The 25,358-nt window shown below is 38.2% G+C and overlaps 2 protein-coding genes across 6 annotated transcripts; one reads left to right on the top strand and one right to left on the bottom strand.

Moving 5' to 3' along the window:
* The first annotated feature begins 1,768 nt into the window (after window positions 1–1,768).
* LOC122036427 lies at window positions 1,769–10,696 on the top strand. 3 transcript variants are annotated; one of them, XM_042595734.1, is made up of 6 exons: window positions 1,769–1,897; window positions 2,202–2,307; window positions 4,090–4,117; window positions 9,534–9,573; window positions 9,818–10,031; window positions 10,133–10,696. In XM_042595734.1, the coding sequence occupies exons 1-6, from the start codon at window positions 1,893–1,895 to the stop codon at window positions 10,361–10,363; spliced, it is 624 nt and encodes a 207-aa protein (XP_042451668.1). In that variant the 5' UTR covers window positions 1,769–1,892; the 3' UTR covers window positions 10,364–10,696. The 3 variants fall into 3 exon arrangements, with proteins under 3 accessions (XP_042451668.1, XP_042451667.1, XP_042451666.1); XM_042595733.1 differs by having other exon boundaries at window positions 4,090–4,134; window positions 9,465–9,573; window positions 10,139–10,696; XM_042595732.1 differs by having other exon boundaries at window positions 4,090–4,134; window positions 9,465–9,573.
* A 1,377-nt stretch (window positions 10,697–12,073) lies between these two features.
* On the bottom strand, window positions 12,074–24,988 carry LOC122036426 (serine/threonine-protein kinase TOUSLED-like). 3 transcript variants are annotated; one of them, XM_042595729.1, is made up of 16 exons: window positions 24,783–24,988; window positions 24,327–24,680; window positions 23,494–23,583; window positions 22,872–23,078; window positions 20,852–20,959; window positions 20,710–20,754; window positions 17,842–17,954; window positions 16,685–16,751; window positions 16,079–16,145; window positions 15,632–15,729; window positions 15,369–15,548; window positions 14,991–15,201; window positions 14,033–14,297; window positions 13,693–13,747; window positions 12,719–12,880; window positions 12,074–12,424 (listed from the first exon to the last, which is right to left on the bottom strand). In XM_042595729.1, exons 2-16 carry the CDS (start codon window positions 24,531–24,533, stop codon window positions 12,329–12,331), a joined length of 1,971 nt encoding a protein of 656 aa, XP_042451663.1. In that variant the 5' UTR covers window positions 24,534–24,680; window positions 24,783–24,988; the 3' UTR covers window positions 12,074–12,328. The 3 variants fall into 3 exon arrangements, with proteins under 3 accessions (XP_042451663.1, XP_042451662.1, XP_042451665.1); XM_042595728.1 differs by having other exon boundaries at window positions 24,327–24,988; XM_042595731.1 differs by lacking the exons at window positions 24,327–24,680; window positions 24,783–24,988 and adding an exon at window positions 23,661–24,260.
* Between the last annotated feature and the right edge of the window lie 370 nt (window positions 24,989–25,358).

Below are 25,358 nucleotides of genomic sequence, written 5' to 3'. Positions count from 1 at the left end.
ACCTAGATGAAACCGTTACAAAAAGCATATATGATAACACCTTGATGTTGTTATATAATTGGTTAGAGGAGGACCCATGAATCTGGCTGTATAAAATGTTAGTCAAAACATAATTTACTTTTTGGGAGCGGTAAGGGGAAATGTATTTAAGATACATTAATTAGTGGGTATTAGAAGATTAATATTAGATCTCCAAGGATAAATAATTAATTTATTCATTCAAAACAATTTACTTGAAGAATTTTTTTTGACAGAATATATAATTTCTTACTATGGAGCTCAGAAAGGTGTTGTTGATATTGGTATACGAACAAAAGATAAGATGATGGATACCTCACACGTAAATTTATTAAAGTGGTTCAACACATTATTATACAGACCCCTTAAAATGATATGACAATTTTTTAAAAAAAAATGATATGAGGAAAAAAATCTCAAGAAAAGCCCAGAGATAGATATAAAGTGATAGGCCTAAAAACAAGTAAAAATGATAACCATAAATTTATATGTTATCCCCTAGTGTTTTTTTAATCCAAATACTAATTGGTCGTGGGATATTGGCGATTATATTATGTAATGCCGTTTCCACTATTTTGAATTTCTATCTTTCTATCGAATCATATAATCTTGTAAAGAAATCTGAAGGGGCCGCTAAGGTACCGGATCTATCTTTTTTTTATAAAAAACCTGAAGTTTTATTTCTTCCAATGTAATTTAACTTTCCTAATTTTGGAGAATCACATTAAAATCACCTCTTATTACCAAAGGTACTAATGAAACTCAGATATAATAATTAATAAAAAATTTGTCTTAAATAAACACCTATATCTGGCCCATAAATATTCGTGATCTCCACATTTTTATTATGAATAAATTAATTTTAAAAAAAAACTAGTTTGAGTGTAGCTGCCATTCACCATTAGATACAAATAGATAAATTATGTGAGGTATTTTATCCTAACACAATTTCTCCTAAATTCAGCACTATTTATCATTTAAAGAAAATCTAATATATTTTTCATCAAATTGAGTAAGTATCATTTAAAGAAAATCTAATATATTTTTCATCTAATTAAGATGAAAAAAAATCGTACTCAATTTGATAAAAAATATACTAGATTCCAAATTTAATGTAATGAATTTAAGATGAATTATACTGATTTTTAAACTTTTTATACTTAAAATATCATGAGTAATTAGGTAAATATATTTGACTAGGGAGTGAAAACAAAGAATTTGGGAAGTAAGGACTGCATGCAAAGTTATGTTTGCACCACTTATGTAGTTACTAACTATGTCAATTCGTAAGGGCTACTCGTTCCAGTTCATGGTGGCAAAGACGATTCGCTCGCTCAACGAAATAAATCATGAATGACTATTAATATTGAATAGTTAAATAATATATGAAAGAGAATAGTTAAATAGTATATGAAAGAGAACAGACATCTGACTACTAATTAAAATTTAACCCCAAATTTCATGATAAAAAAAATTCCACTATACGCTAACAAAGTATTCATCCCATTTCATATTTTTACAAAGAGAGATTTCATTTTGGCTCTAATTGGACTGAGTGAACTGGTGGCCAAATGACAAATCAAGTTGGGCAGGTGCCAGGTGGATTGGCTGGGTCGAGTTTTTTTTTTAAAAAGCATTTTAAAACTAAGATTAGTGGATGAGATGGAGCAACATTTTATTAGATGGGCCTTGGAGCCCAATGAAGGAGTGACCTGAGAATAAAAGCCTGGTCAAGTGAACGAACTGGTTTAGCCGGAAACAACTCGCTCGTATAAAAGCCTAAGAAAGCGGAGGCCAGAGCAGTTCACAAAAACAAGGGAAGGAAGGAATGGGGGTGTTATTGGAGCTGGAAAAAACCCTACGATCGAAGTCCAATGGGGTAAGGATCTCTCTCTCTTCTACCCAGAACAGTTGGTCCATTGATTTTCGTTCTTAATGTTTTCAATTTTGTGTTTTCTTTTTTATCATCGACCAACCGCTAATCGAGGGGTACTTGGATCTTTTTTTTTTTCCTCGGTGTTTGTTTTAGATGGATCTTAAGAGATTTTTTTTTTTTGTGTGTGTGTGGCTTTTCTGATCGATTGTTACTTTTTTGTTTGTCATTTCGATATGGATCGTCGATCGTCCACTGCTGGGAAGTTTACGGTGTTTCTTTTATCGATGCCGCAATCCGGAAATTGCAGGAGAAGATTACGCCACGGGAGGAGCTGGTTCTTGATGCCTGCAAATCGAAGTCGATCCGGGATTTCACAGTTGGTTTTTGCGCTTCTTCGGCTGCTGTATGGGCTGGTAAAGTTCGTTGCTAGCTGTTGCCACACCTCTCTCTTTCGTTGTTCTTTCTGGTAATTTGTTTGAACTCACTACTAGTCCCGTTAAATTAGTTGATTTGAAAGATGTCGGTGCTATTATCTAATTATGTACGGCGACCGGAGGTGAAATTATATATCTGCAGTTGTCGTTGATGACGACCTCCAAGCCCTTTGTGTCTAGATTTGTGCGATTGTTGATGACGACTGGGTGTTTCATCGGAGTATTGTGCTTCTTGTTTGTCTAGCATTTTGTGGGTATGTTACTGTAGGATGTAGGTCAAATATCGAGGTGGTGAACTGGATGATATTTTGGAACTAAAACAAAGTAACTTCAAAGATTGAAGCAAAAAAGGATATTTGTTTTTGTCTAAATTGGAGTTCAATTGCATAAGCATGTGTAGTTGTCACAAGCTTTAAAGCATGAGATGTTTTATGCTAATCAAGGATGGTAAGTAAAATGCTTGTTAGATGTTCATCTTATTAATGATTGATCGAAAACTTGTGGATGTAGGTCGGATATGGTGAGAGTGAACTAGAGGTATTTGGAGTCAAAACAAAGGAGCTGAAAAGATGGAAGCAACCGAAAAATATATGATATTTGTTTTTTGTTTTTAGAAATTGGAAGTCAATTGCATACGCTAGTGCAGTTGTCACAACCCCTAAAGCATGAGTTGCTTTACTACAATGGTCAAGTGTAGTACGTAAAAAACTTGCTAGGTGTAGATCCTAGAAATGTCTAAGCAAAAAGTTGTTTTAATATTTGAACAAAAAAAAACCTGTTTTTTTTTATAATTCTCAGTTATTATGTTTATACTTTTTAAAATCAAGATACACTGAGAATGTGATCAATAGCAAACAATGTCTAGACAAGTTTTACAAGGAGCATTCGTAAAGCTATGGCTTTATTTTCCTCAAGCAAAGAAGGAATTTGATAAGAGGCATGAACTTTGTAAAATGTTGAATAGCACAATCTGAGTAGTAGGAATTCTTGATTATTAAAATATTCCTTTTTTTTTAGAATTATGACCTATGAGAGTGCCAGAATGTCAATGATGCAGGATTACTTCAAGTGTATGCTCTTGCATCAAGGAACTAACATTTGACTATGCATGTAAACTTCCAATAAAAGTAATGATGGAGAAATAAGGAAGAAGGGGTACAAGGAAGATGAAGTTTTGAACTTGGACAAACTAAGATTATATAAGAAGCTCTATTTTCTTATATTGCTTTAACAAAAATGTAAAATTATGACTTGTGACAAGGAGGTGAAAAGAAGACATGAGTATAGTGGATCATATTCATAAGGACATTGGCTTAAAACTTGATCGGATCTTGCATTGAAGAATGTTTCCTTGTTGACAGAAAAGGAACAAAATGGAAAAATAATTCTCCATTAGTGAATTGACTCTCACCCATGCATCATCAACCTGCTACATTTGCATGCATTTGATTTGATGTATGCTCCATGTTATACGCCTCAACCACTGATGCTTCTGTTAGGCTGGTGGCTATTGACATGATGTAAGTAGCATGGTTGATCCTGGTGGTAGCCACCTTCCGATACCATATAGGTTTATGATCCCCCCTCTCCCTCATATGAGCGCAATATCTTCTTGGGTATTGCTAACCACCGTCTTGGATTCTTTTCAAATGTTTCAATTTATTATTCAATGACATCTGAAAACTGCTTTTGTAACCTGACTTTCACTGTCATTACACTTGAATATTATAATGTTAAAAATGTATTTTTTGGTATGCGCAGCTAGTAGGAGACTTCAACAAGCACAGAGGTTCAACTTGTCCATAAGTAAGTCAATAATGGCATTTCTCCCCACATATTACTTCACCTTTTATATCAGTAAAGATGTATTCTTTTGGTGAAAGCATCTGATTGTAATCATGCATATTCATCAATCTTTCAATCATATAGCCTTAGCAAACAGAAAGAATGAAAAAGGTTCAACATTATGATTAATTTTCTGTTATTTTTGTTTTCTGCTTGTTAATTTGATGCCCTAATTTTAGTAGGGCCAGCATAACTACACACTGTTCGATACATCACTTCCTGTCACTACAATGAAAATGCTTTTCCTTAGTACTTGTAGGAAAGTACAAATACACGTATATAAGTCCTTGAACATCTATAGATTTGACACTTCGTCAAACATGGACATTTGTTTAATGACTCACATTTACCATTTTCATAAAAAAAAAAGAAAATGATTTTCCTTTGAGTAATTTGAATTAAGTGCTCTTGAAAGGTTTCTATATACGTCCTATACTCTAGAATATTTCAAAATTGTGTTGTGATGTACAAGTCAAGCTTGGAACTAGCCATTCATTTACGAGCGTTAGTAAGCCTAACCTTGAAGTGAATAATGAGTCTCCAAGCGAGCCCATTAACTTCAACTTAAGTTTATCCTATAACAAGAAAGATAAACTCATTTAGAATTACTACTAATACCCCTTTATATCGATCCCGCCAGGTCATGTCTATGGCTCCATTCCAGATCAACAGTCCTGCTTATGTATACAGAGATATAGGATGAGAAGATCGACCTCTCCTGAGAGGTCGGTAGGTCATCCACCTCTCCTTTAGGCTTGTAGGTTGACACTTATGGAGATTTGCATGAAGTCTCTAATCTCGGGGAAAGAACCACAATGCCACGTCTAAATAACCAGCACGAAGGAGATTTTGAATTAAGGTCTCATGGGTGCTAGTCTAAAGGCCTCATGTCCAAAGTCCCAGCCTAGAGGTCTTGATCCTAAGGGTTCCGGTCTAGAGGTCTCGACCCTAAGGTGTAGAATCGAAAAGAATTTAGATATCTCTACAATAGTATGATATTGTCAATTTTGAGCCTAAGCCCTTATGGTTTTGCTCTTGAGCTCTATCCAAAAGGTCTCATGCCAATATAGATATCTTTTTCTTATAAACCCATGATCTTTTCCATGTGTTTTCAATGTGAGACTATGTTTGCAACCTTGCAACCCCAACAATCCCCCCCTCAAACAAAGGACACAGGATCCCTCTCAAGCATCGGGTCACTTTTGACTTGCTCAGGGCCTCCCCTCGAGGTGACCCGCTCAGGGCCTCCCCTACTTTGTTCAAGGTTTTCATCCACATGGTTCAATCTTGGATCATGGCTCTGGCTCGTGTTTCTTTCGGCGGTTAATCCGGTGAAGAGCGACCTCGCTCTGATACCAATTGTAGGATCGAAAAAAATTTAGATATCTCCACAATAGTATGATATTGTCCACTTTGGGCCTAAACCCTCATGGTTTTGCTCTTGGGCTCTATCCAAAAGGCCTCATGCCAATAGAGATATCTTTTTTTTATAAACCCATGATATTTTCCATGTGTTTTCAATGTGAGACTATGTTTGCAACCTTGCAACCCCAACATAAGGGTCCTAGCCTAAAGGTCTCGGCTCCAAGGTCCCAGCCTAGAGATCTCGGCTCCAAGGGACCCAGCCTAGAGGTTTCGGCGTTGGCCTAATGTCTCAACTTCAAGGGTCTCAACCTAGAGGTCTCGACATAATGGTCTTGGCTTCTAAGGCCATGGCTACATAGATCTTAGAGGTCTCTGTAGCACAAGTCTCGACGGTAATAACCTCTGCCCTTGACGGCCTAAATAAGTCAAGCCCACTACACCACTCAAGCTCGATTAGGAGGCCCAATCACCGTCCGAATCAGGCCCAACCACGAGCTTGAGACCAGGTCTCTCGACTATATCTCAATTCCGTCAAAAGGGGAGGTAAAGTTCCTCTGCGAGATAGGGCATAGCCTGAAGCTCTGTCTTCTATGGTGAAGGACCGAATCCTCCTATTAGATAGGATCTGGGGCATTTTAAATAGAAAAGGGAACACCACTGCGAGAGGGAGACTACTGGATTCGTGACCCCTAAACTTCGTCCCTTGGTTCTGCAAACTTGAAGTTGCTAAACTTTTTGGCAACATTGGTCTCCAATTATGTTAAGGACCAGCTCAATTCCCCACTTAGAGCTTGATTTTAGAGTTATTCATATAAATCAATGCACCGAGCTCTCCTTCTAGCTCGATCTCCCAAGTGTTCCATCCAGCTTTGTTTCTAGAGCTTCCCTCCAGCCTAGTCTCCCAAGCTCCCCCTCCTACTTGGTTTCCCAAGCTTTCCATCGAACTTGGTCTCTTAAGCTCCCATTTCAGCTTGGTTTCTTGAGTTCTCTACTTAGTAATGCCCATGGTCTTACCAATAGTCCCTCTGCTATTGCCATCTCTAGCCAATAACAACCGAATAGTTGAAGCCATCATAATTAATTGACAATTAAATTAGGATGAGCAACAGAAACAGCTGAAATGATCGAATTCATGATCAGTGTTTATCTCCTCTCACCTATAAATACCCAAATACGAACATCATTTATAGTTTGGAATCTCTACTTCTCACTTTCTCTGCTTTGCTTTCGCTTCCACTATGTCCTAGTGACTTGAGCATCGGAGGGGTCTTGTCGGAAACAACTCTCTTTGATGTGTGCCTTTGTATGTGCAAGTCAGATCCAATCTCCATCTCCGCGCTTGACCTGCTGATAGACCTCCTGTCCAGGTCAGCTCTCAACCCTCACCTCAGCATCCACCTTGACAACTTATTTCTGCAGCATGAATTGCATTTCAGGATGAAATAAAGAATACTTTCAAATTCCAATTTGTGCCCGTACGCAAGCTTTTATGCTAGTCTGGCCAAGTTCACCTCAAAAGTCATTTCAAGGCTTAAATTTTGTACAAGCCCTGTTTGAGCTTTAATTATTATCTACTCCCTTGGAAGTTTATAATGGGTTTCAGCAAGCCCATCAAGATAATGAGCAATGCAAGAATGGGCATCCAAAACTGAAATGTAAAAACTAAATTGGATAAAACCAAACTGAAAATATTGGTTCAGCAATTAATGTTTTTGGTTCGTGAAATTGATTTAGTTTATCTTTAGACTGGGAATACGGTATGCCTATCTATATGTTCATGTTAAAATAAAACCAATTGGTTCTATTTTGTTTGAAACCATATCAGTTTTGGGTCCAGTTTGTAAATTTTCAATTTTAAAATATTGATTTGGTTTGGAATTTTCCTACCGAACTGATTAACCTATGTCCATCCTTAATCAGCTATAAGATATACATTTAGTACAATGTAATTCTCTGTAGCATAAGTCATTGCTTTATTGAATCACTCAATGGTACAATATTGATTTCTCATCTACCCTAATACCATAATCTTTTCTGTGCAACTTATTGTAGCAGAATGAAGGTATAGGTGATCCTTCCACAGTTACAAATTATTCACTCCTTGAGTATTGATCCGGTCCGGAAGCTGCGTCAGACGGACCGTCGGGTGAGGTGGATGAAATGTTGACTGAATCGCGACGTCCCGGAGGGGGGTGTGCTGAGATGACTCCCGTGTTGACCAAGTCTTCGGAAGTCCTCTGGTCAACGCTACCTGCAGCCGGCGACCGGGTTGACCCGGCCCCCGGTACCCCGATACTCGAGGCAGATCCAACGAATATACGAGTACAAGACTAAGCCATGAAATAATGAAAATGCATATGAAATATGAACGAGGAATGTACCCTGGCCCGGGGGGCGCCCTCGGATGGGACGCGGCTCGAGTTGTCGCGACCCGGAAGAGTAGATGATTCTGATCAGGCTGGATCTGACGGTGAAGAGCCGAACGAGGTGCAGAGCCGAAAGATGAGCTGCGGGTCGGGAGATAATAACGGCACGCAGGCCGGGAAAAATCACCGATACGCAAACCGGGATAAAGCACCAGTACGCAGATCGGGATACGACACCGACACGCAGGCCGGGACCCGGGATCGGCACGCAGGCCGGGACCCGGGATCGGCACGCAGGCCGGGACCCGGGATCGGCACGCAGGCCGAGACATGAGATCAGCTCACAGACCGGAACAATAGATCGGCGCGCAGGCCGGCACACGAGATCGGCGCGCAGGCCAGGACACTAAGTCGGCACGATGACCAAAGCATACAAACATCACACGCATCGAGTCGGAACATAATGACAGCGAGGGCCCGGAGGGCTCGGATCGAGAGCGAGATCAACATCGGACCTAAAGACAAGGGCCCTAGATGATTAAATCCGGCGCGGCTGCCGGTAACGGTAATTACGCTATGAGGTCCGTTGAGATAGCGGGTCGGCCAACAGCGCCATAGCAAGTACCATGCCGTGCGATGACATTGCCTTTTGCGCTAGATCGAGTCGTGGGCGACCGGAGGCTGGTCGGCAACAGCAACAGCGCTGGGGCAGCAGCACCTCGTGGGCAAGAGAAGGAGAGAGTTGGCGCCGATGTTGTCGGCATAGAGAGGGGGAGAGGACTGCCGGCGAACAGGCCACCCGCTGTGGCTGTCCGCGAGAGGGAGTGAAGGTGTTGGCGTGGCTCGGCCAGCAGCAGGGGAAGAGGTGGTGATTCGGCTGCGTGAAGAGACGAAGAGGAGGAGCAGTAGGGAGCGACGCTGCAAGGTTGGCCGGCGGCGACGTCGCGAGGAGGAAGAAGAGGAGAAGTGCGGTGGTGTTGCTTGCGAAGAGTGGAGCGTGAGGAAGAGGAGAAGAGCGATATCCGGTCCGGTGGCGGCTCTACAAGGAGGGGACGAGGTTCGGAGGCGCCTGCAGGCAAGAAGGGAAAGAGGGAGGATGGAGGTGGTGGCCGGCTGACGATGGCGTCGTCTCCGGCGAGAAACATGAGGAGGAAGGAGGAGTCGGCGACTTGGTGGCGGCGCACGAACGAAGCCCCCTGGCGGCTGCTGTCCCACGAGCGTGAAGGGAGGGGGAGCTAAGAGACGTTGTTGGCGTTGTGTGGAGGAGGTGGCCGGAGGTCGGCGCCGGCGAGGAGAGTGAGAGAGAAGGAGCCCCGTGGGGAAGCCCTTGTGGCGGCGGAAAAAGCCCCTCCACCCAGCCCCCCCTCCATGCATGCTACAGTGTCTCTTTAAAGCCCTAGCCTGCCCAAAGACAAAAATGCCCTCCTATCTCCACATAATTACCCCTTTGCCACATATCCATATCAAGCATGTAGATGGCAAATGTTCAACATAGGAATTTTGACTATTATTTTACCCTAACATTGATTTGTTGTTTGAACAATTAAATTCGTGTTGCAGGCTCAGCTATTTTTTGTGGTATGTGGAGGTTTAACAACTCTCTAAATGTGTGCGTTGACCAATTATTAGCATTGGAAGGCAGTCGGATTCAGAGAGAGTTGGCAAATGTGTAAGTTCTTTCTGACACGATGGTAGTATGCATGGTATGGAGCCTTTTCTACCATTTTGTTTTCAGTATGTATTAATAATAACTAACTTTTAATTTTATCTGATCATTGCATGAGATAACCTAAAGTTACCACTAAATCTGAATCTTTGCTCCCCTCCAGTGGTGTAATTCCCATTTGATAGCTTGACTGCACTTGCTGTCAGTTGTTCTAACAAATGCAATATCAATATTCTGAATGATACAGAATCTTGACTAAGCATGCAAACAGCCCCGAAAAAGTGAAACTTGTGAGAAAACACTATTACCCTGAACAAGTGTTCAGCGACTTGAATCCAGATAAAACTACTTTTAGGTGGCGGTTACGTAATGTGTACATGGATGGCACTTCTCACCGGACTGATAGTGTTGAAGATAACGACAATCATGATAAACAAGATCTGCAGCCTGACCAGTTTTCCGTAAGTTCATATTATTGCTTATACAAGGTTCTCTTTTAATTTTTCGAGCTCCACACTAAAGCTACAATGATGATTATTTGCCCTTGGTTGCATTCTCATAGTATCAGGGTGCTCCAGGAGGAGATATGATTGTTGATCGGTATCAGGGTGCTCCAGTAGGAGATATGATTGTTGATCCTCTAGACTTCATTTTTGGTTATCCTGAAAGCAATAAGGAGATCAAGCAATCGGACAACACTGTAGTACCTTCCAAGAGACGGTTGCGGGCCTACAAGAGATGGTTGCGTCGCCATCAAGCGCACCATGAATCCACTGATAGTAACACAAGTTAAACAAGAATTGTAGATGAGCAACTAACGCTGAAGACTTTTTAAAGTGACAAAAATGCAAGATTCTCGCCTAGCTGGAAAAATGCCCTGGTGATACTTTGCCACGAGAATCAATAAGATGCCTGGTTTCATATCAGTAGAATGGATGGTTTCATGGTCAACCAATCATTGTGGAGGATCTATGCAGCTTCTGTGTTATTTCAGGAGCAACTCTTTAATTGGGTTGGGTCGCCACTCTGTTTCCTTGTGTGCACACTTGTTTATCGGTTTCATCTCCGATTATGTTTTAAAATGCTCGATAACTTCAATTCATTCTATGACCGACATCTGGGTTAAGTCGATAGCATTTGAACAACTGTCATTACTTTAACGAAGCAATATCAAGCATTCGCTTCTGATTATGTTGGAGATTGAGCCCATTGGTGTTGTCTTGGTGCTAATCATGCCCTCCGCATTCGCTCAAAACCAAGCATTCAACGGTAGAAGCGCGTCGTACCTTGCGATAACAATTATTAATATTTGTAAATGTATTGTCTTTATATATAGTTAATTTATGACATTATACATATTTTAATTGTTTCGAATTAGACTAAGTTATTGGGCTTAATATTACCAGAGAACATGTGATAGACCCGACAACGATCGGCAAGTTGCCGAAGCCGACCTTGTCAAGGGCAACCACCAGCGTGTCGAAGTTGGCGTCGAAGACGTTGGTGTACGCGGTGCCGTTGTCGATGACCGGCGTGCCAGTGCCTTCGAAAAAGCCTACTTAATGTTTACTCCACCATGGAAGTTATACTGGCTGACGTTCTGCTTTACCCAGTTCCTCGCATTCTCGTAATCGTTCATGGCGGAGAGCATTTCGTTGGGAATGGCGATCTTAACTTCGATCCCTGTTCCAGCCACGCCCTCATGGAATGCTGATCGGCGTCAAAAATCTTTACTTTTATTATTTCATTATCCTGCAGGAGCTGCCGGATCGTGTTCGGCGGTAACCGGTGGGAGGCGACCGTCCCCGAATTGACTCCGAGGGCGGCGTCGGCCGGCGAAACAGAGAGGCCAATGGCGAGGAGCAGGCAAGCGAAGAGCCAGCAAAAAGGCGTCTTTAACACAAAAATGTCGAAATTTACAGATCGCGAGTCGGAAAATGATCTAAAACGTTGGTTGTTGAAGATTATCCTGGGGATTCAGAGACTCGGTGAGGCCGCTTTCGCAATCGCCCCCGACAGAGTCAAGGAATGCCCCGGGATTCCCAATGCGGCGGGGCTCGAATTAATTAATAACTAACTCCGGCGTGAGAATCGGATCAGAGACGTGAGTGATTTCGACGCTAAAATTGGTGGAAAATGTAAAGATTTTTTTTAAGAATTTGATTGGTAGATTGACGGGAAGGCAAGAATAAGAGCAGGCGAGAGTGAAGAACTCGCCTTGCGGTTTGTGCTTTACTCGCCTTGATGTAGTTGAAGTAGGCGAGGTGACTTGGCGCACGTCCACTTCATGGAGTCTGGCCGACATAAGCATGTAACTGTCAATTTAGTTACGAGGGTGGTGGCTGTTTAAACACGTACTGTCGATTCAGCAGAATTTTTACATTATAGAAAAATGAGTGATAATCGGCATCTTAATTGGTCAATGAACAAGAAATGTCTTGTTATGCAAGTATATGGATCAACACGAGCTCATGATCGAGCTATGAATCATAACAGTCAGCCAGGCTATAAATTTCCTTTTAGGCACCTCATTTTAATTTAATTAGCGGAATGCTGTTTCACAGAAAAGGTTCCCTTTATGGAGGAGCCCGAACCAGAGAAGCAGAAAACAAAGCTTTACAACATTTACAAAATGGCTCCTCTGTACTGTCCCTTTGATGTTTCAAAAGAATGGCCTTGAGCCTCGAAGCCCTGGCCAAAGCAAAAGTCTAGAGAGGCTCCAGTCTTAAATATTCATTCAGCAGATGTACTTATATTCCTATCTCTTTGAATAGGAGAGGTAAGGATCTTGAGCAACGGTCAGAACATCAGGTCTTTCTGCTTGATCATATGTCAAGCACCGACGGATCAGCTCCTAAGGATGTAACCAAAAATGGAAGTTAATCGCTGAGGTTTCCCCCTTATTCTTTATGCTGAAGAGTACATGATAATACAGTGAAAAAATTACATTAATATTATCATGCTGCAAATAGATCACACAAAAAATAATTGTTAAATGTCATAGATGGATGTGGAGATTCAGACAGAATTAGGCGAAACTCTCAAACAACCAGCTAAATCTCAGCCACACAAGGTTCTGGTATAACTGGTACAAATAATGATGAAACAGTACAATGCAATGTTCTTACAAAGAGAATAAAAGACTCACCTTGGCCTCATTTGAAACTGAGGGCTTCAAAGGAAAATCCACTTTACGAGCATTGATGATAGTTTCTTCGCGGAGAATTCTCTCCTGAGTCTGGTTATGCCCAAATGGGCGTTTACCAAAAAGCATTTGATATAAAATTACACCAGCAGACCATACATCGACCTGTGCAATAAAGACCTCAATGGTTGGTTCCAATAGACAATTTATAGTATCAGTTGATTAGATAAGAATTTGCTACACAATATGCTCCATCATATTAATTGTGAATGTGTCCTAATGAACATATTTCTCACTATTTAACTAATCCTCATTATCGGCTTTCATGGATTTTCACAAAAATAAGTTACAACATGATATTCCTGATCTACCTACATGTGGAGCAGACTGGCATAGCCTTTCTTGCTTTGATAAGGTTCTGAGGAACGTGTTAATAAAAAAAGAAGAAAGAACTCAAATCCCCAAGCATGCCAAATAGAAAAACTTTTGTTAAGCAAATAGACAGCAGAGATTAATAGAGAATCTTCCTATTCGCAAGCCTGCATATGAACTATGACAGAATAAAGCTGAATATCTCTAGCTCTAAATGCACCCAATATATTCAAAATAAATTTAATGCAAAATTTAAAAATTCAACTCATTCCTAAAGCAGAAAAGTAAACCACAAAAATCTGGAAAGTAGTCATTTGAAGTGTTATGGTCCAGTTCACTAGTCAAATTGTCAATTACCAAAAGCATCAGCCAACTGGAGTTCAAAACTGGTATGCACAAAGGCAGCAAGCTGTCAAATGATGACTCAAACTCACACTAACTGAAAAACAAGCCAGTCACATAGATATAAGTTGCATCTCTATCTCTGCTATTATCAATATCACTAAGAACCTTTTATATGATATTTTTAAATTCAACAGAAGATTTTACCATGATATGTCATTCACTAGGGGGAGCAAAGAAGATATCCTCTTACTAGCACTAACCTTTGAAGATATTAATGGTGTTTTGCTTAGGTCAAAGCATTCTGGAGGCAAGTACCTGCAAACATGCCATAGCATTAGCATACAAGATATAGATTGTTCTATTAAAAAATTGTTATAAACGTTCTCCACCAAAAAGATAAATTACAATGTAAAACTATGAATAGGTTGAAGAGAAATGGTTTTGTTTGGAACATCACTAAATTGCCCAACTAAATGACCACCAAGATCATACACAATAACTTGCATGTCTTGGGAAAATTGCAAAGACAATGTCTTCCACTTATTAAGAAAATTAGAAGGAGACTCTAGAAATTTAGAGGGAAAATAAATCTGTAATCACCAGTATGTTCCAGCTCCTTGGGAAGTAAGCTCCATACCCTGAGATCCAACATCATCCTCCACTATTTTGCTTAGGCCAAAATCAGTCACTTTTGCAAGACCAGCTTCATCAAATAGAACATTACCAGGTTTCAAATCATAATGAATGATCTTTTGAGGCCTCTTATTCAAGTAGACAAGCCCATGAAATATTTGAACAATTATGATTTTAGCTTCCCTCTCGGGAAGAATTGGCGTTGTCCTTAGGACAGCATCAAGATCTTTGCCTAAAAAAGTGTAATAGCATTAGTTTAATCTTGTGATGGCTAAGATAACAAAATTCCAGTCAAACCCCTTAGAACAATAGCAAGTATCCTTGAAAATGAACAAGAACTAAATTCAAATATGCGAACAAAAACTGTGCAAGGATATTCAAACAAAAAAATGATGAACTACAACCGATCCGGCGCCACGGAAGTTTCCCACCTGTCGGCGGATGGCCCAAAAACCCAGCATCCCGTGGTTACGCGTCCCATTTAGAGGGAAAATCCCTACAAATGTGCCGTAACTGGGGATCGAACCGTGGGTGCCTGGGTGACAACTTGGTACCCTTTCACTGCATCGTAGCCCCAGGGGCAAGGCTATTCAAACAAATATGATGCAATGGAGGCTAGCACTTAATCAAAATATCTTGTTTTTGAAATGTTTAATTGTTAGATTAATAGATTGGACTATAGTTAAAACCATGCAGCTTGTAGTGCATACTGTAGAAAAGGATCATCAGACAACATTCAAGAAAAATTAAACATGGAAACTGTTAAGTGGTTGAATCACACAGTTTCGATTTTTATCTCAATATATTGTTCTTGTACTCTATTATGCATCCTATTAGATTGAGGCCATAAAAATACTCCAATTAAGCACAGGGTCGGCTTCTTTGTATAAACCAGAGTGCTTACAAGAAAATCTAAATTATTTACCACTGCAATATTCTAAGACTGTGCAGAAAGTGTTGTGGTCAATCTCGAAGATATCCCATAACCGCACAATATTAGGATGCACCAAAGTCTTGTGTATGTTGTATTCCCGAATTGCATGTCGTATGTAACTTTGCTTTTTCTCTTCACTCCACTGGCCATTCAAACCATGAAGCTTACATGCCACATATCTATACTCCACCAAATCAAATGCCTGATTCAAAAGTTTGCATGTCAAATTTATGTCCATTACTTCTCAGAAGAGTAAACAGAAATCTCCTGCCATGTAGTACTACAAAACATCTATATAGCAAATCACCTTGTATAATGATCAATCTAATATAAATTATACAGCCAAGCATAAAGACTCAAAAGGGGTACCTTGTAAACCTCGCTAAAACCACCTTTGCCCAGAAGGTTGAGGAGGGCATATCGTTGGTTGAGAATTGGAAAATTGTTGAAACGTGAACCATCTTCATCTCGTATCCGCTTCATTTCACGTACCAACCTTGCCTTTTCCAGCTCATAACGGTCCTTCTCTTTCAAACAACTCTCTTCCTCCTTGGATAGTACAAGCCAAACGAAAAAGATTAAATGTTAAGTAAAAAGAGAAATGCTAGACATTTTAAGGCTTAGGAGCCTACCCGCTTGATGCTTGCCAAACGAGATTTACAAATCTCATCCTGTAAAAGAAGATCTTCATCGGACATGCCGGTCTCCACGTCACTTCCATCACCTTTGTCTTCATGCATGAATAATATTATCAGCATTTCTATAATATATTATCTTGTTGGGTGCATAACTAATAACTAATATATTGCAATGGTAAATAATTTATATTTAGATTTTCTAGTAAGCACTCTGGTTTATACAAAGAAGCCACAACTAATACATTATCAGCACTTTATTCACTAATAACTAACAAGACCATTATAAATAGTACTTCTACGACTCAAAAAAGGTTTTAAGTGCTCTGATAAATCTAAACCAACAAGTAAATTAAATATTAGTCATGTATTAGTATCTATGTAAACATAGGATGAGGAGAAATAATAATTATTATCATAAGAAAAGAATCAAAGGAATTTTACCAGGTTGTTTTTTTTTAAGTGATTTCCTGTGCCGTTCAATAAGTTCTCTCATTTCCAATAATGATTTCTGCAATGTAGTAGTGGAAGAGTATAAAAAATGAATAGAAAATTTAACATTTGTACCAAAATGATACAAGCAAAAGATAGATAGATATAAAAGAGTTGCCGACTTAACTCAGCAACATCACCTATGCTACTTACATTTTAATCAAATCTAAAATTAAAATTATTTTTTTTGTTATTTAAGATAAAATATTATCAAAGACGGTTGAAATTTATAAATCAAAGTACAAACTATATTAAATAAAATTTCAAAATTTTGACATATTCAGTGATAAATAACATATAAAAACTAAATGTGTTGGTTTTTTTGAATAAAACTTAATATTATCTATATCATTGTGTTTATTTTACAAAATTTGTGCAAAATTCGGGTATACAACTTGTTATATTAAACCACTATAGGATCCTGTTGACATTATTGTGAAGATAAACATAAAGACACAAATGCAATAAGTTTAGAAAAGAGTCTAGTATTCTTCTTGTTAGATAGGCAAGTAAATATGAGTTCATAAGGCAAGTAAATATGCGGTCATAAGAACTTACTAGGTGAGCATTTAGATCTTTCAATGCTTGACCATCCTCCCATGCCTCAGAAATAATCGTTCCAGTCCTACAATGAACAGAACACAATAAGAACAATAGCAGGTGTTTACAATTTGAAAGTACCAAACACAATCAAGCATTTTTAGGTGCATAATGTCTAATATGTGGTCTTATTAACCAGAGAAGTTGAGTAGCATGAGCATGAAACTAACTATTAGATATCCAAACAGCAGCATTTGGTTAAATCTAATTCTAAATATGAATGAAATTTTGCTTTGAACTTCCTCCCATTTCTATTTCACATTAACATAGAGATCTAATGTAAAAATAATTTGTGGCCGTGTACAAAAGCATGGAATTAAGTGTGATTTATTGATATAAACAATTTCCACAGAGATAAAAAAAAAAGTAGGAATATTAAAGGGAATCAAGTTAGACAATGAAAATTTTATCAACTTGGGATTATGTAAATGATTGGTGTAAGGTGATTCAATTCTATATTTGAAGTTGTAGTTCACAAAACAAAATATATTACCATATGGCTGGCATGAGAACCTTCAGCCACAAGTTGAGAAGGCAACCCAGTGCACAAAGCTCCCGCCAATGCGGGGTCCCGGATCCCGGTGAAGGGCCTATTGTATGCAATCTTACTTTGCTTTGCAAGAGGTGTTTCCGAGACTCGAACCCATGACCTCTAGATCACACGACAAAACTTTACTATTGTGCCAAGGCTCCCCTTCCACCCACGAGTTAAGACACAAATAAAATTGCTTTAGAAATACTTATATCATCGCATCAAGGTTCCATTGCTTTCCTAACAATAACACCTTACACTCTATCTTTAAGAAGCAAGGATGATTTGGAGCTTTGAATCTGCTGACAATTTCTTTTATTTAATATGTTAAACTCAACTGCAGTGTCAAATGTGAATTGATTCCAGAGAAAGATTATGCAGTGTGAAATATGAATACATTCCAGAGTAAAATTATGTGTTCTTAATAAGTTTGAAAATAAAATATGGACTTGTATTGATATCAGTTACGACTTAGTCTAGAAGATTAAAGCTTTTGATTAAAGTTACAACTTGCAATAATTATCTCCTGAATTTTTTGTTAATGGTCTGTACAATAAAAAAAACGCAACAATTGGCTACTCGCCTGATAACACCAACATTTCCAAGCCTAACAGATTCTTGTCGTACTTTCATTCTTGTTTCCTGCCTCTCTGCTTTTGAGACTGATATCAGTAGATCAGATATCACTTTAATTCGCTGCAGTAAAACAACAAACAATTACATAATGAATTTTGGGACATGCTGATGAAATTACTGACAACATGCATAAACCATATTATTTAAGGAAAACTGCCACAGAAAACACAATTAAATTCCCACATTATGAAAAAAAAGTCTTAAAATAAATTTCTTTTATAAAATATGTATAACTCTTTGAATTGCTTCCATAGGAACCAAGATTTAAAATTTCGACCCGTGCCGAAGTTTCGGTTCTGGACCGGAACGATACGGTTTCGGTACTGTATCGTGTCGTGCCGATATAGTTTCAGTATTTTTTAAATATAAAATAAATTAATTAAAAACTTAAATATTTAACATAAATATTTAAGAAATAAACAAGATAAAAAATAATCTTTTTAAAAAAGAAAAAGATATGAAAATAGATAAATAAATAAATAAAAATTTTATTAGAATTTTTAAATAAAAATAAATGAAATATAAAATTAATTAGATAATTTTATTAGGGTTTAATAAAGTCTTTTTAGATTATCTCCATTATAGCTAGGAGTTGATTAAAATAATTAACCTAAGTTTAATTTAAAAAAAATCTGAAATCCGACACCACTCACGAGCCCGAACGATTTGAGCGCTGTCGCGGGGTTGTGCGACCAGCCATGGCCGCGGGGATTGCGTGACTCCTTCGGCGCGACCACGTTGGCTGTGCGACCCCTCTGTAGTGACCACAGGGTCACGATGCCTCCGCGGCGGCAACGGAAGAGTTATGCGTTCCCTCTGCTACTGTTGCAGGTCGAGCGACCCCTCCGCTGTGACCACGGGGTCGCGCAACACGTTGCACCTGTCGTGGGTCTGGTGCCGGGGTCGTGCCGGTGCCGATCGCCAAGCGGAACGAGACGTTTCGCCTGTTTCGACTGTTTCGGCACGACACTTTAAACCATGATAGGAACTATATGGCCACAAGGTAAGTGCAAAAACACTCAACTCATAAACTTTGATACTTTTGTAATTCTATACAGATATATCAATTTCTATAGAAAGAACTATCAAGCCAGATGTTATGGCTGGGATATATAGTGCAATGTGCCACAATATATGTATGCAAATGGAACTGACTATTTAGCAACAGGGGATGTATTAATGTTAATTGATTGTTGTTGACTTTAAAAGACCACTGATTCTGGAAGCATACATTTATGATGAGTAAAAAAAATTGTCTTTGATTATATATTTCTAATGGCAAACCTTTGTCATAAGCGAGGATGAGGCTTTGACAAAGGAAGACCCATATAAGGTAACCAAACTGATTCAATCCCATAGTCTGCTTGAACAGTCAATAGCAATGAGGGAAACACCAAAGGAAGTAAGAGATTACTGGATCAGGGAATGAGGGTGGCGTTCAAGAACAACTATGCATTGGTTGCAAATAGAACCGAAAGTTAAAAGATTAAAGCAATGTCTGACGCCAAAAATGGAACTCCTTTGTTCGTGACCAAACAACAATTTGTACATGGAGCCATCTGGCACCACAAACTGAAAAGAATTGCTAGAGGAATTGTTTTTGGAATCCTTCACCAGTTCAAAGTGAGGAAACTAATGGTCATATTGATGGCCTTGCCAAGAAGGCTGATGGTAGAATTTAGATTGTGGTCTCATCCTTGAGCTCAAGGTCTTAATTTTTATATAATAATACTCTTAGTAACTTTTTTAAATAAATCAGTTTCCTCCAAATTCATATTATTACTAATATTTGTTGTTGCCAAATAAACCAATTCTTATTACTATCATGCAATCCAGAAATCTAAAATAATATTTGTTGAATGAAATTTAGTTAGTTGGGGATGAACGTTCACAAGTATTACCAGTGCTTTTCATTTAATATGGAAAGCTTGATTAATTTGTGAATCATTTATCTATACCAAAAAGACTTATTAATGTCCGATCACAACTTTTGGAATTCTTTTATTGCAGGACAATTATAAGGTTTTCTCAAGTGATATATTTATTGAATCTCCATTCTCCAATGGTTAAAAAACTTGTTGATCTCAATGTCAAATAGTTTGGAAGATGTAGCTGCCTTATTCAAGCTGGAATTCCAAATTAAGTATCAAGAGTCACTATTGATAGCAGATCAAAACATTGACAACAACTGAAGGAACTCATAAGCCAATAATTTCTAATGACAAAGTGGAATGTGGCTAAAATGCCAAGTTAAGCTACAGATTTAATTTTAAAAGGGAAAGAAACATAGACAAACCAATTTCTCCAAGAGAGAGAAAAAAAATATGAATCTAGAAGTAAAGGTATTGCTAAAATAAAAATCTTGTCAGAAGGCTCAATGATGGGGGAGATAATCTTGTAATGAGAATTCAGTGAAACATGCAAATCCAAGTTATGCAAAGAACAAAAAAAACTTGTAACAATTGTTTATGGTTTTATATTTGGGGCTTTTGTCTAATTTTACTTGATTATTGTAAAAATACATGAACCAACTCCCTCTTATATCAGAGAGGTTCTCATTGTAGGTTAAGACAAAATCTTAGTAGCCTCATCCTTCACTTTGTCATATCAACAAACATAGCCAGTCTTCCTCTCCCACAAAAAGAGCACCAACCTTCTAGTAAGAACTTGATATGTGATTGGAGAAATTTTTTACATATACCTCAAGCACCAACTTTATTATGTTAGATCAGTACCAAACAACTGATTAAACACAAAAATATTATCTCCATACAAGGAACAATATGAAGATTACACAGGTTCAGAAGAACAAAACCTTTATCTTCATTTGTTGGTTATGTTCTTTGAGTTCTTTCAGTTCCTGTTTACAGAAACATGTAATAGAACTATGAAAATGTTATCTTTGTAAGATGGTCAGTATTATGAGTCAATGATGAAAACAATCAAATAATTTGTACCTTTTCAAATTTGTGGGCAAGATGTTGAGACTCAAATGTTTCATGGCGTGACTTATTTAACTCTTCCTCCAAGCTAGCATTTTGGCCACGTAGCACTGATATTTCCTCCTTAATGTTCCAAAATTTTAATTGTTATAAAATTGAAAGGACAAAGAGAGGGAAAGGGGAAATGAAGGAGTGAAACATCATCCTGAAATCTAGTTATCTGTATGGACATCTTTTTACAATAAGTCTAGCATGCAGATAATATAGGGAGAAAATTCATTCTTCATCTAAATCAACCTTAAATACTAGTACATTTTTCATCATTCCATATTTAGGCTAAAGATCTAATTTAACAAAAAGCAAAAACAAAAAAAAGCACAGTGATTATCATTGTAGTGTTTGAAGTAGTAACAACAATAAAGACAAGGCCTCCCCAAATACAAAGGGCCATTGTGTTAGGGGAAAATGCCCCCCGTGATTTACATCTAGCAAGGGGGCGGCGATAATGGACCACCTGGGGTAAGCGTTATCACATTTTGCTCCAACAATAAAGACAAGCCACCCTATCCCAAGTATATGAGTCGGCTTGAACATATGTAATAAATTAGTCAATAAATAATTACAGAAAAAACTCACTCAATGCAAGTAATTGAAAGAAAATTGCAACAAAATGGTTAGATTACTTGGACTGTCCCAATTTGAATACCTTGATATTTCTTATTTTCTCCTTTTTTTTCTTAGTTTCAACAAGACCTTAGATCTTAACTTTGTTGAAATATAATAATTTGGCTAGGTATAGTAAAGACAAATAGCAGAATTGACCTGGTTAAATAATTTGCTTCCTAGCCAATGTCACTAGTTATAGTCAAGTGGCCAGGGTAGACCAAACCCTTAATCATCACACTCCTAGAGTCCAATTTGTCAAGATCAAATAGAAGAGACGAACAAGAGAAGAACAAATTTCAAACTGCTGCACATATTTCAGTTTCCTATGAAACAAAATCATGCAAAAAAAAAAAAAAAATCATTAACCATATAAAAATATAGTAGAACAACCCAATTAGGTTTACACAGTTTTAGTCAACAAAGCAAATCAAACTTGGAAAGAATAACTATAAGTAGATGACAAGATAGAATTTTCCAAACTAATTATTGTGCCATCCAAGTATCACTACCCAATAGTCACTAACCATTCAGATTACCTATCATGACCTCCTTTTCCTTCATTGCCAACCATGGATTAAACAAGCTCTTTTGCTGAGAGACACTAGAAGAAAGGTATAAGAATCGCGAAGAAGCATGACTAACTTGAAACATAGGAGGCCAGGCTAAAGATTAAAATGGAGATTGGTGAAATGTAGGAATTGCAGAATAACCAAAAAATGTGAGGAGATGAGGTCAGATTAGTTATTTGGATATTGTATTCAAAAGCAAAGGCAAATTTGCATCATTTCCATTTGTGAAGAGACTGATGAATCAATATCTAAATTTGTGAAAAGGTCTACAAACATCAAGTGGGTATCAGAAGCACCTGTGTGTTGATGCAAAAATCTTAGTAGGTGAAGTGATGTTCCTGAACCTTTTTTTTTAAGTTAGCACCAGTTATCCACTAATCGTGGGATGACAAGGTAAATCCGGAAGTGCTCGCAATGGGCAGCCAAACAGTCCAACATCCCGGGTTTGTCATTCTTGTAGTCTTATGGATGACCCAGTAGGTAAACTGATGCTCTTGAACTATTAGACACAAGGAAAATGGTCCAATAAACAGGTAAAATAAGTGTAATTTTTTCTTAAATAACTTTCTTACCATTCTTGTAGTCTTACGGCTCTTTTCTGAGTGATTGCAAGTACAAAGGTAATAGATACACTTAATTCAGAAATACTTAAACAATAGCCACAATCACATATCTGTTTCTCTGGGTCCTATAGTAGTATCAACATATTCTAAGTTACTTTTATTATATATTTTTATGGCTAAAAAAGGAGTGCACCTACAAATTTTCATAATGCAGAAAAGTAAAGAAATTTAGAATACCTTGTTTAAGGGATCCTCGTGATGGCCATTAGAGGAGATTTCTGTGGAAGTGAGTAGCGAGCATGTTTGCTCTGATGTCTTTGAGCCACGACCCCTACCAGCTGATGGGCGCCCTCTTCCACGACCCTTCTTTCTCTTATTTGGCTCATCCAAATATCGTCTAATCTCAAAATTCTCCAAGGCAACCATCCTTCCATTTGTTTTTTCCTATGTAACAAAGAAATGATAATCCAACAATAAGAATTACATCTGAGCTATCTTGGAATATTCACTTTTATCAAGATCATTTTATTAATAGTAATACACAGAACTTTATCATATGCACGGTAAATTGTGGCTGTTAAAGTTCAAAGAAAGAGTGATCTCAATTAGCTTCAATTAGCAGGGGAAGCACATTATACACTAGGGTGTTAATTATCATGATCTCAATAAGTAAGCATTACACAAATCAAGCAAATGAATTGAGTAGTGGATTTTGATGCTCCAAAACAACTCTTCATTAGAGCACTAGCTCAGGCTGCTCTACTAACTTGCCATATTCATGCTGAAAAGCAAGTAATCCGGGGGTAACTTAAAGAAATCCGCATTTATGAATTAACCTGCTATTAGAAGAGATACCTACCTTGGATTGCTCCAAATCCACATCATGGTCACTATCTTCGAGCCTCTGGCGTTTCTGAGTGTTGTGTTGTATCAAGAACTCTTCACCGTTCTGAAATGTAGTTATTCAAGTTGTGGTTCAAAAGATAGAATATTCAGGAGAACAATGATAAGATAAATGAAACTAACAAATTGTCAATCATCATATCACCATCAGTATACTTCCACCATGGTAGAAGGATATTCTGTTAAACAAAATGTCTGTACAAAAAATTTCTCTCACCACAAAACATCTATAAAAATGGAACATAAGTCATAAAACAGCACTACCCAAATTCTAGGATGGAATAAATGCAATAAATCTTATCCAAAATAAAGGATAATCTAACTAAAGAGTAACAATTGATCATGTTCAGATTGGATAGCTGGCATACATCATGAACACAATCTATATAATGGTTAGCAAAGAATGCTAACAAAGTATGAACAAACAAGAGTTACAAAAGATCAAAACTTTGCACTACGTTGTCCATATAATAGCAACGACACTTCTGAACAATATACAACTTAAATCCGAAAACTTGTAATGTTAAAGTTCTGCAATGAATTTATAGGTAATAATAAAGAAAAACAGTGTAGGTGCATCTAACTATCATTCTACAAGCAAACAAATTTATTCCTTGCACAATAAGAAAATTGAAGTTCCAAATAACAAGGAAACATAATATATAAGTAATGTCGATATAAAGAACCAAAAAAACACAACCATCCACCCACAGAGAGATTGCGGGTTTGAACACGGAGAAAAGAGCAAATCTATTTCCTAGTAAGTAAAATGTGTAAGCTAGGACTGACATCGTCATCAGAGGATGAGGAGTCGAGCAACTCCTCTTGCTCCGGGAACCTTATCGGAGGAGTAGTAGACTGCCACGCTGACTGAATTGTGAGCGAAGAAGAACTCTTCCCGGCCATGCGGGCCTCCAGCTTGGCTAGCTTCGTCGGCAGGGACGGATCAGAAGGATTAGAATTTGAAGACAGTTGCATGACTATGTCATCCGACATGGCCGATCGATTCTCGAGAACCAAAATAACAGCGGCAATAACAAAGAGAGGAAGAAATCAAGAAAAAAACATTCCTATCCACAAACCCTAGTCCGGATCACCCTCATTTCATAATCAGAACGGCGGCTCTGCGACTGCAATAGCTGCCTTCAGAAAGCTCAAGCCAGAAAAAAAAAAAAAGGAAAAAAAAATCTTTAGCGATAAGATAGAAGGGGAAACCCTAGCAAAGGAACGTATGATGCGCTCTACTCTAGTGGGGCGCCGGAATCCGCTGGCCGGAGAGGAGAGAGGGGCGTTTAGTGAAATATTTTTGTGGTAGGGGGGCGTTTTCAAGAAGGTGGACTTGGAAGTTAGAACTGCGATTAATTTTTGGGTCTTCTTTGCAAAAAGAACCAAGAGGAGAGATGAATGGAAGAATGAAGAGACTGGGGTATACAACAAGCCGAAAGGAAGGTAACCCTAAATTTAATTTTAGGACGAGGATTAAGATTTTATAGTAGACAAATGCGGAATTGAATTGAGCATTCAATGTGGTTGAGAGTGTCTCTGCTGGTTGAGGTAAGATTTTGGATACCTTTGGAGTATTTGCAAGGAATATGGATGATTAATTTTATTTTATTTGGGGGTGGGGTGGCGGTGGGTTAAATCTATTAGTAGATTTTTATTAAATCTTTCATAATATTTAGATTTCCATAATTAACCAAACTCTGTGGGTGGTTATGTGTTTTTTCCAAATAGCATGAGTGATTTGGGATGTCCAAATCGTGTAGACTCACGCGTGTTCATTTTTTATTTTATCTTTCCTAAAAATTAACAACATTATGT

Source organism: Zingiber officinale, unplaced genomic scaffold (assembly GCF_018446385.1).
Source record: "Zingiber officinale cultivar Zhangliang unplaced genomic scaffold, Zo_v1.1 ctg161, whole genome shotgun sequence".
Lineage (NCBI taxonomy): Eukaryota > Viridiplantae > Streptophyta > Magnoliopsida > Zingiberales > Zingiberaceae > Zingiber > Zingiber officinale.
The sequence above is the reverse complement of the archived record's forward strand: the minus strand, read 5'-3'. Positions and strand labels throughout refer to the sequence as shown.

What these genes read in the sequence shown, in the direction of transcription:
- LOC122036426 (XM_042595728.1), bottom strand. Translation starts at nt 24,533, where the DNA reads ATGTCGGATGACATAGTCATGCAACTGTCTTCAAATTCTAATCCTTCT. An exon ending in ACGAGGATCCCTTAAACAAG is followed by an intron (nt 20,960 to 22,871) that starts GTATTCTAAATT and finishes TGGAACATTAAG; the next exon opens with GAGGAAATATCAGTGCTACG. An exon ending in CAAGGAGCTGGAACATACTG is followed by an intron (nt 13,748 to 14,032) that starts GTGATTACAGAT and finishes GCATGTTTGCAG; the next exon opens with GTACTTGCCTCCAGAATGCT.
- LOC122036427 (XM_042595732.1), top strand. Translation starts at nt 1,847, where the DNA reads ATGGGGGTGTTATTGGAGCTGGAAAAAACCCTACGATCGAAGTCCAAT. An exon ending in TTCGGCTGCTGTATGGGCTG is followed by an intron (nt 2,308 to 4,089) that starts GTAAAGTTCGTT and finishes TGGTATGCGCAG; the next exon opens with CTAGTAGGAGACTTCAACAA. An exon ending in GAGGTTCAACTTGTCCATAA is followed by an intron (nt 4,135 to 9,464) that starts GTAAGTCAATAA and finishes TTCGTGTTGCAG; the next exon opens with GCTCAGCTATTTTTTGTGGT.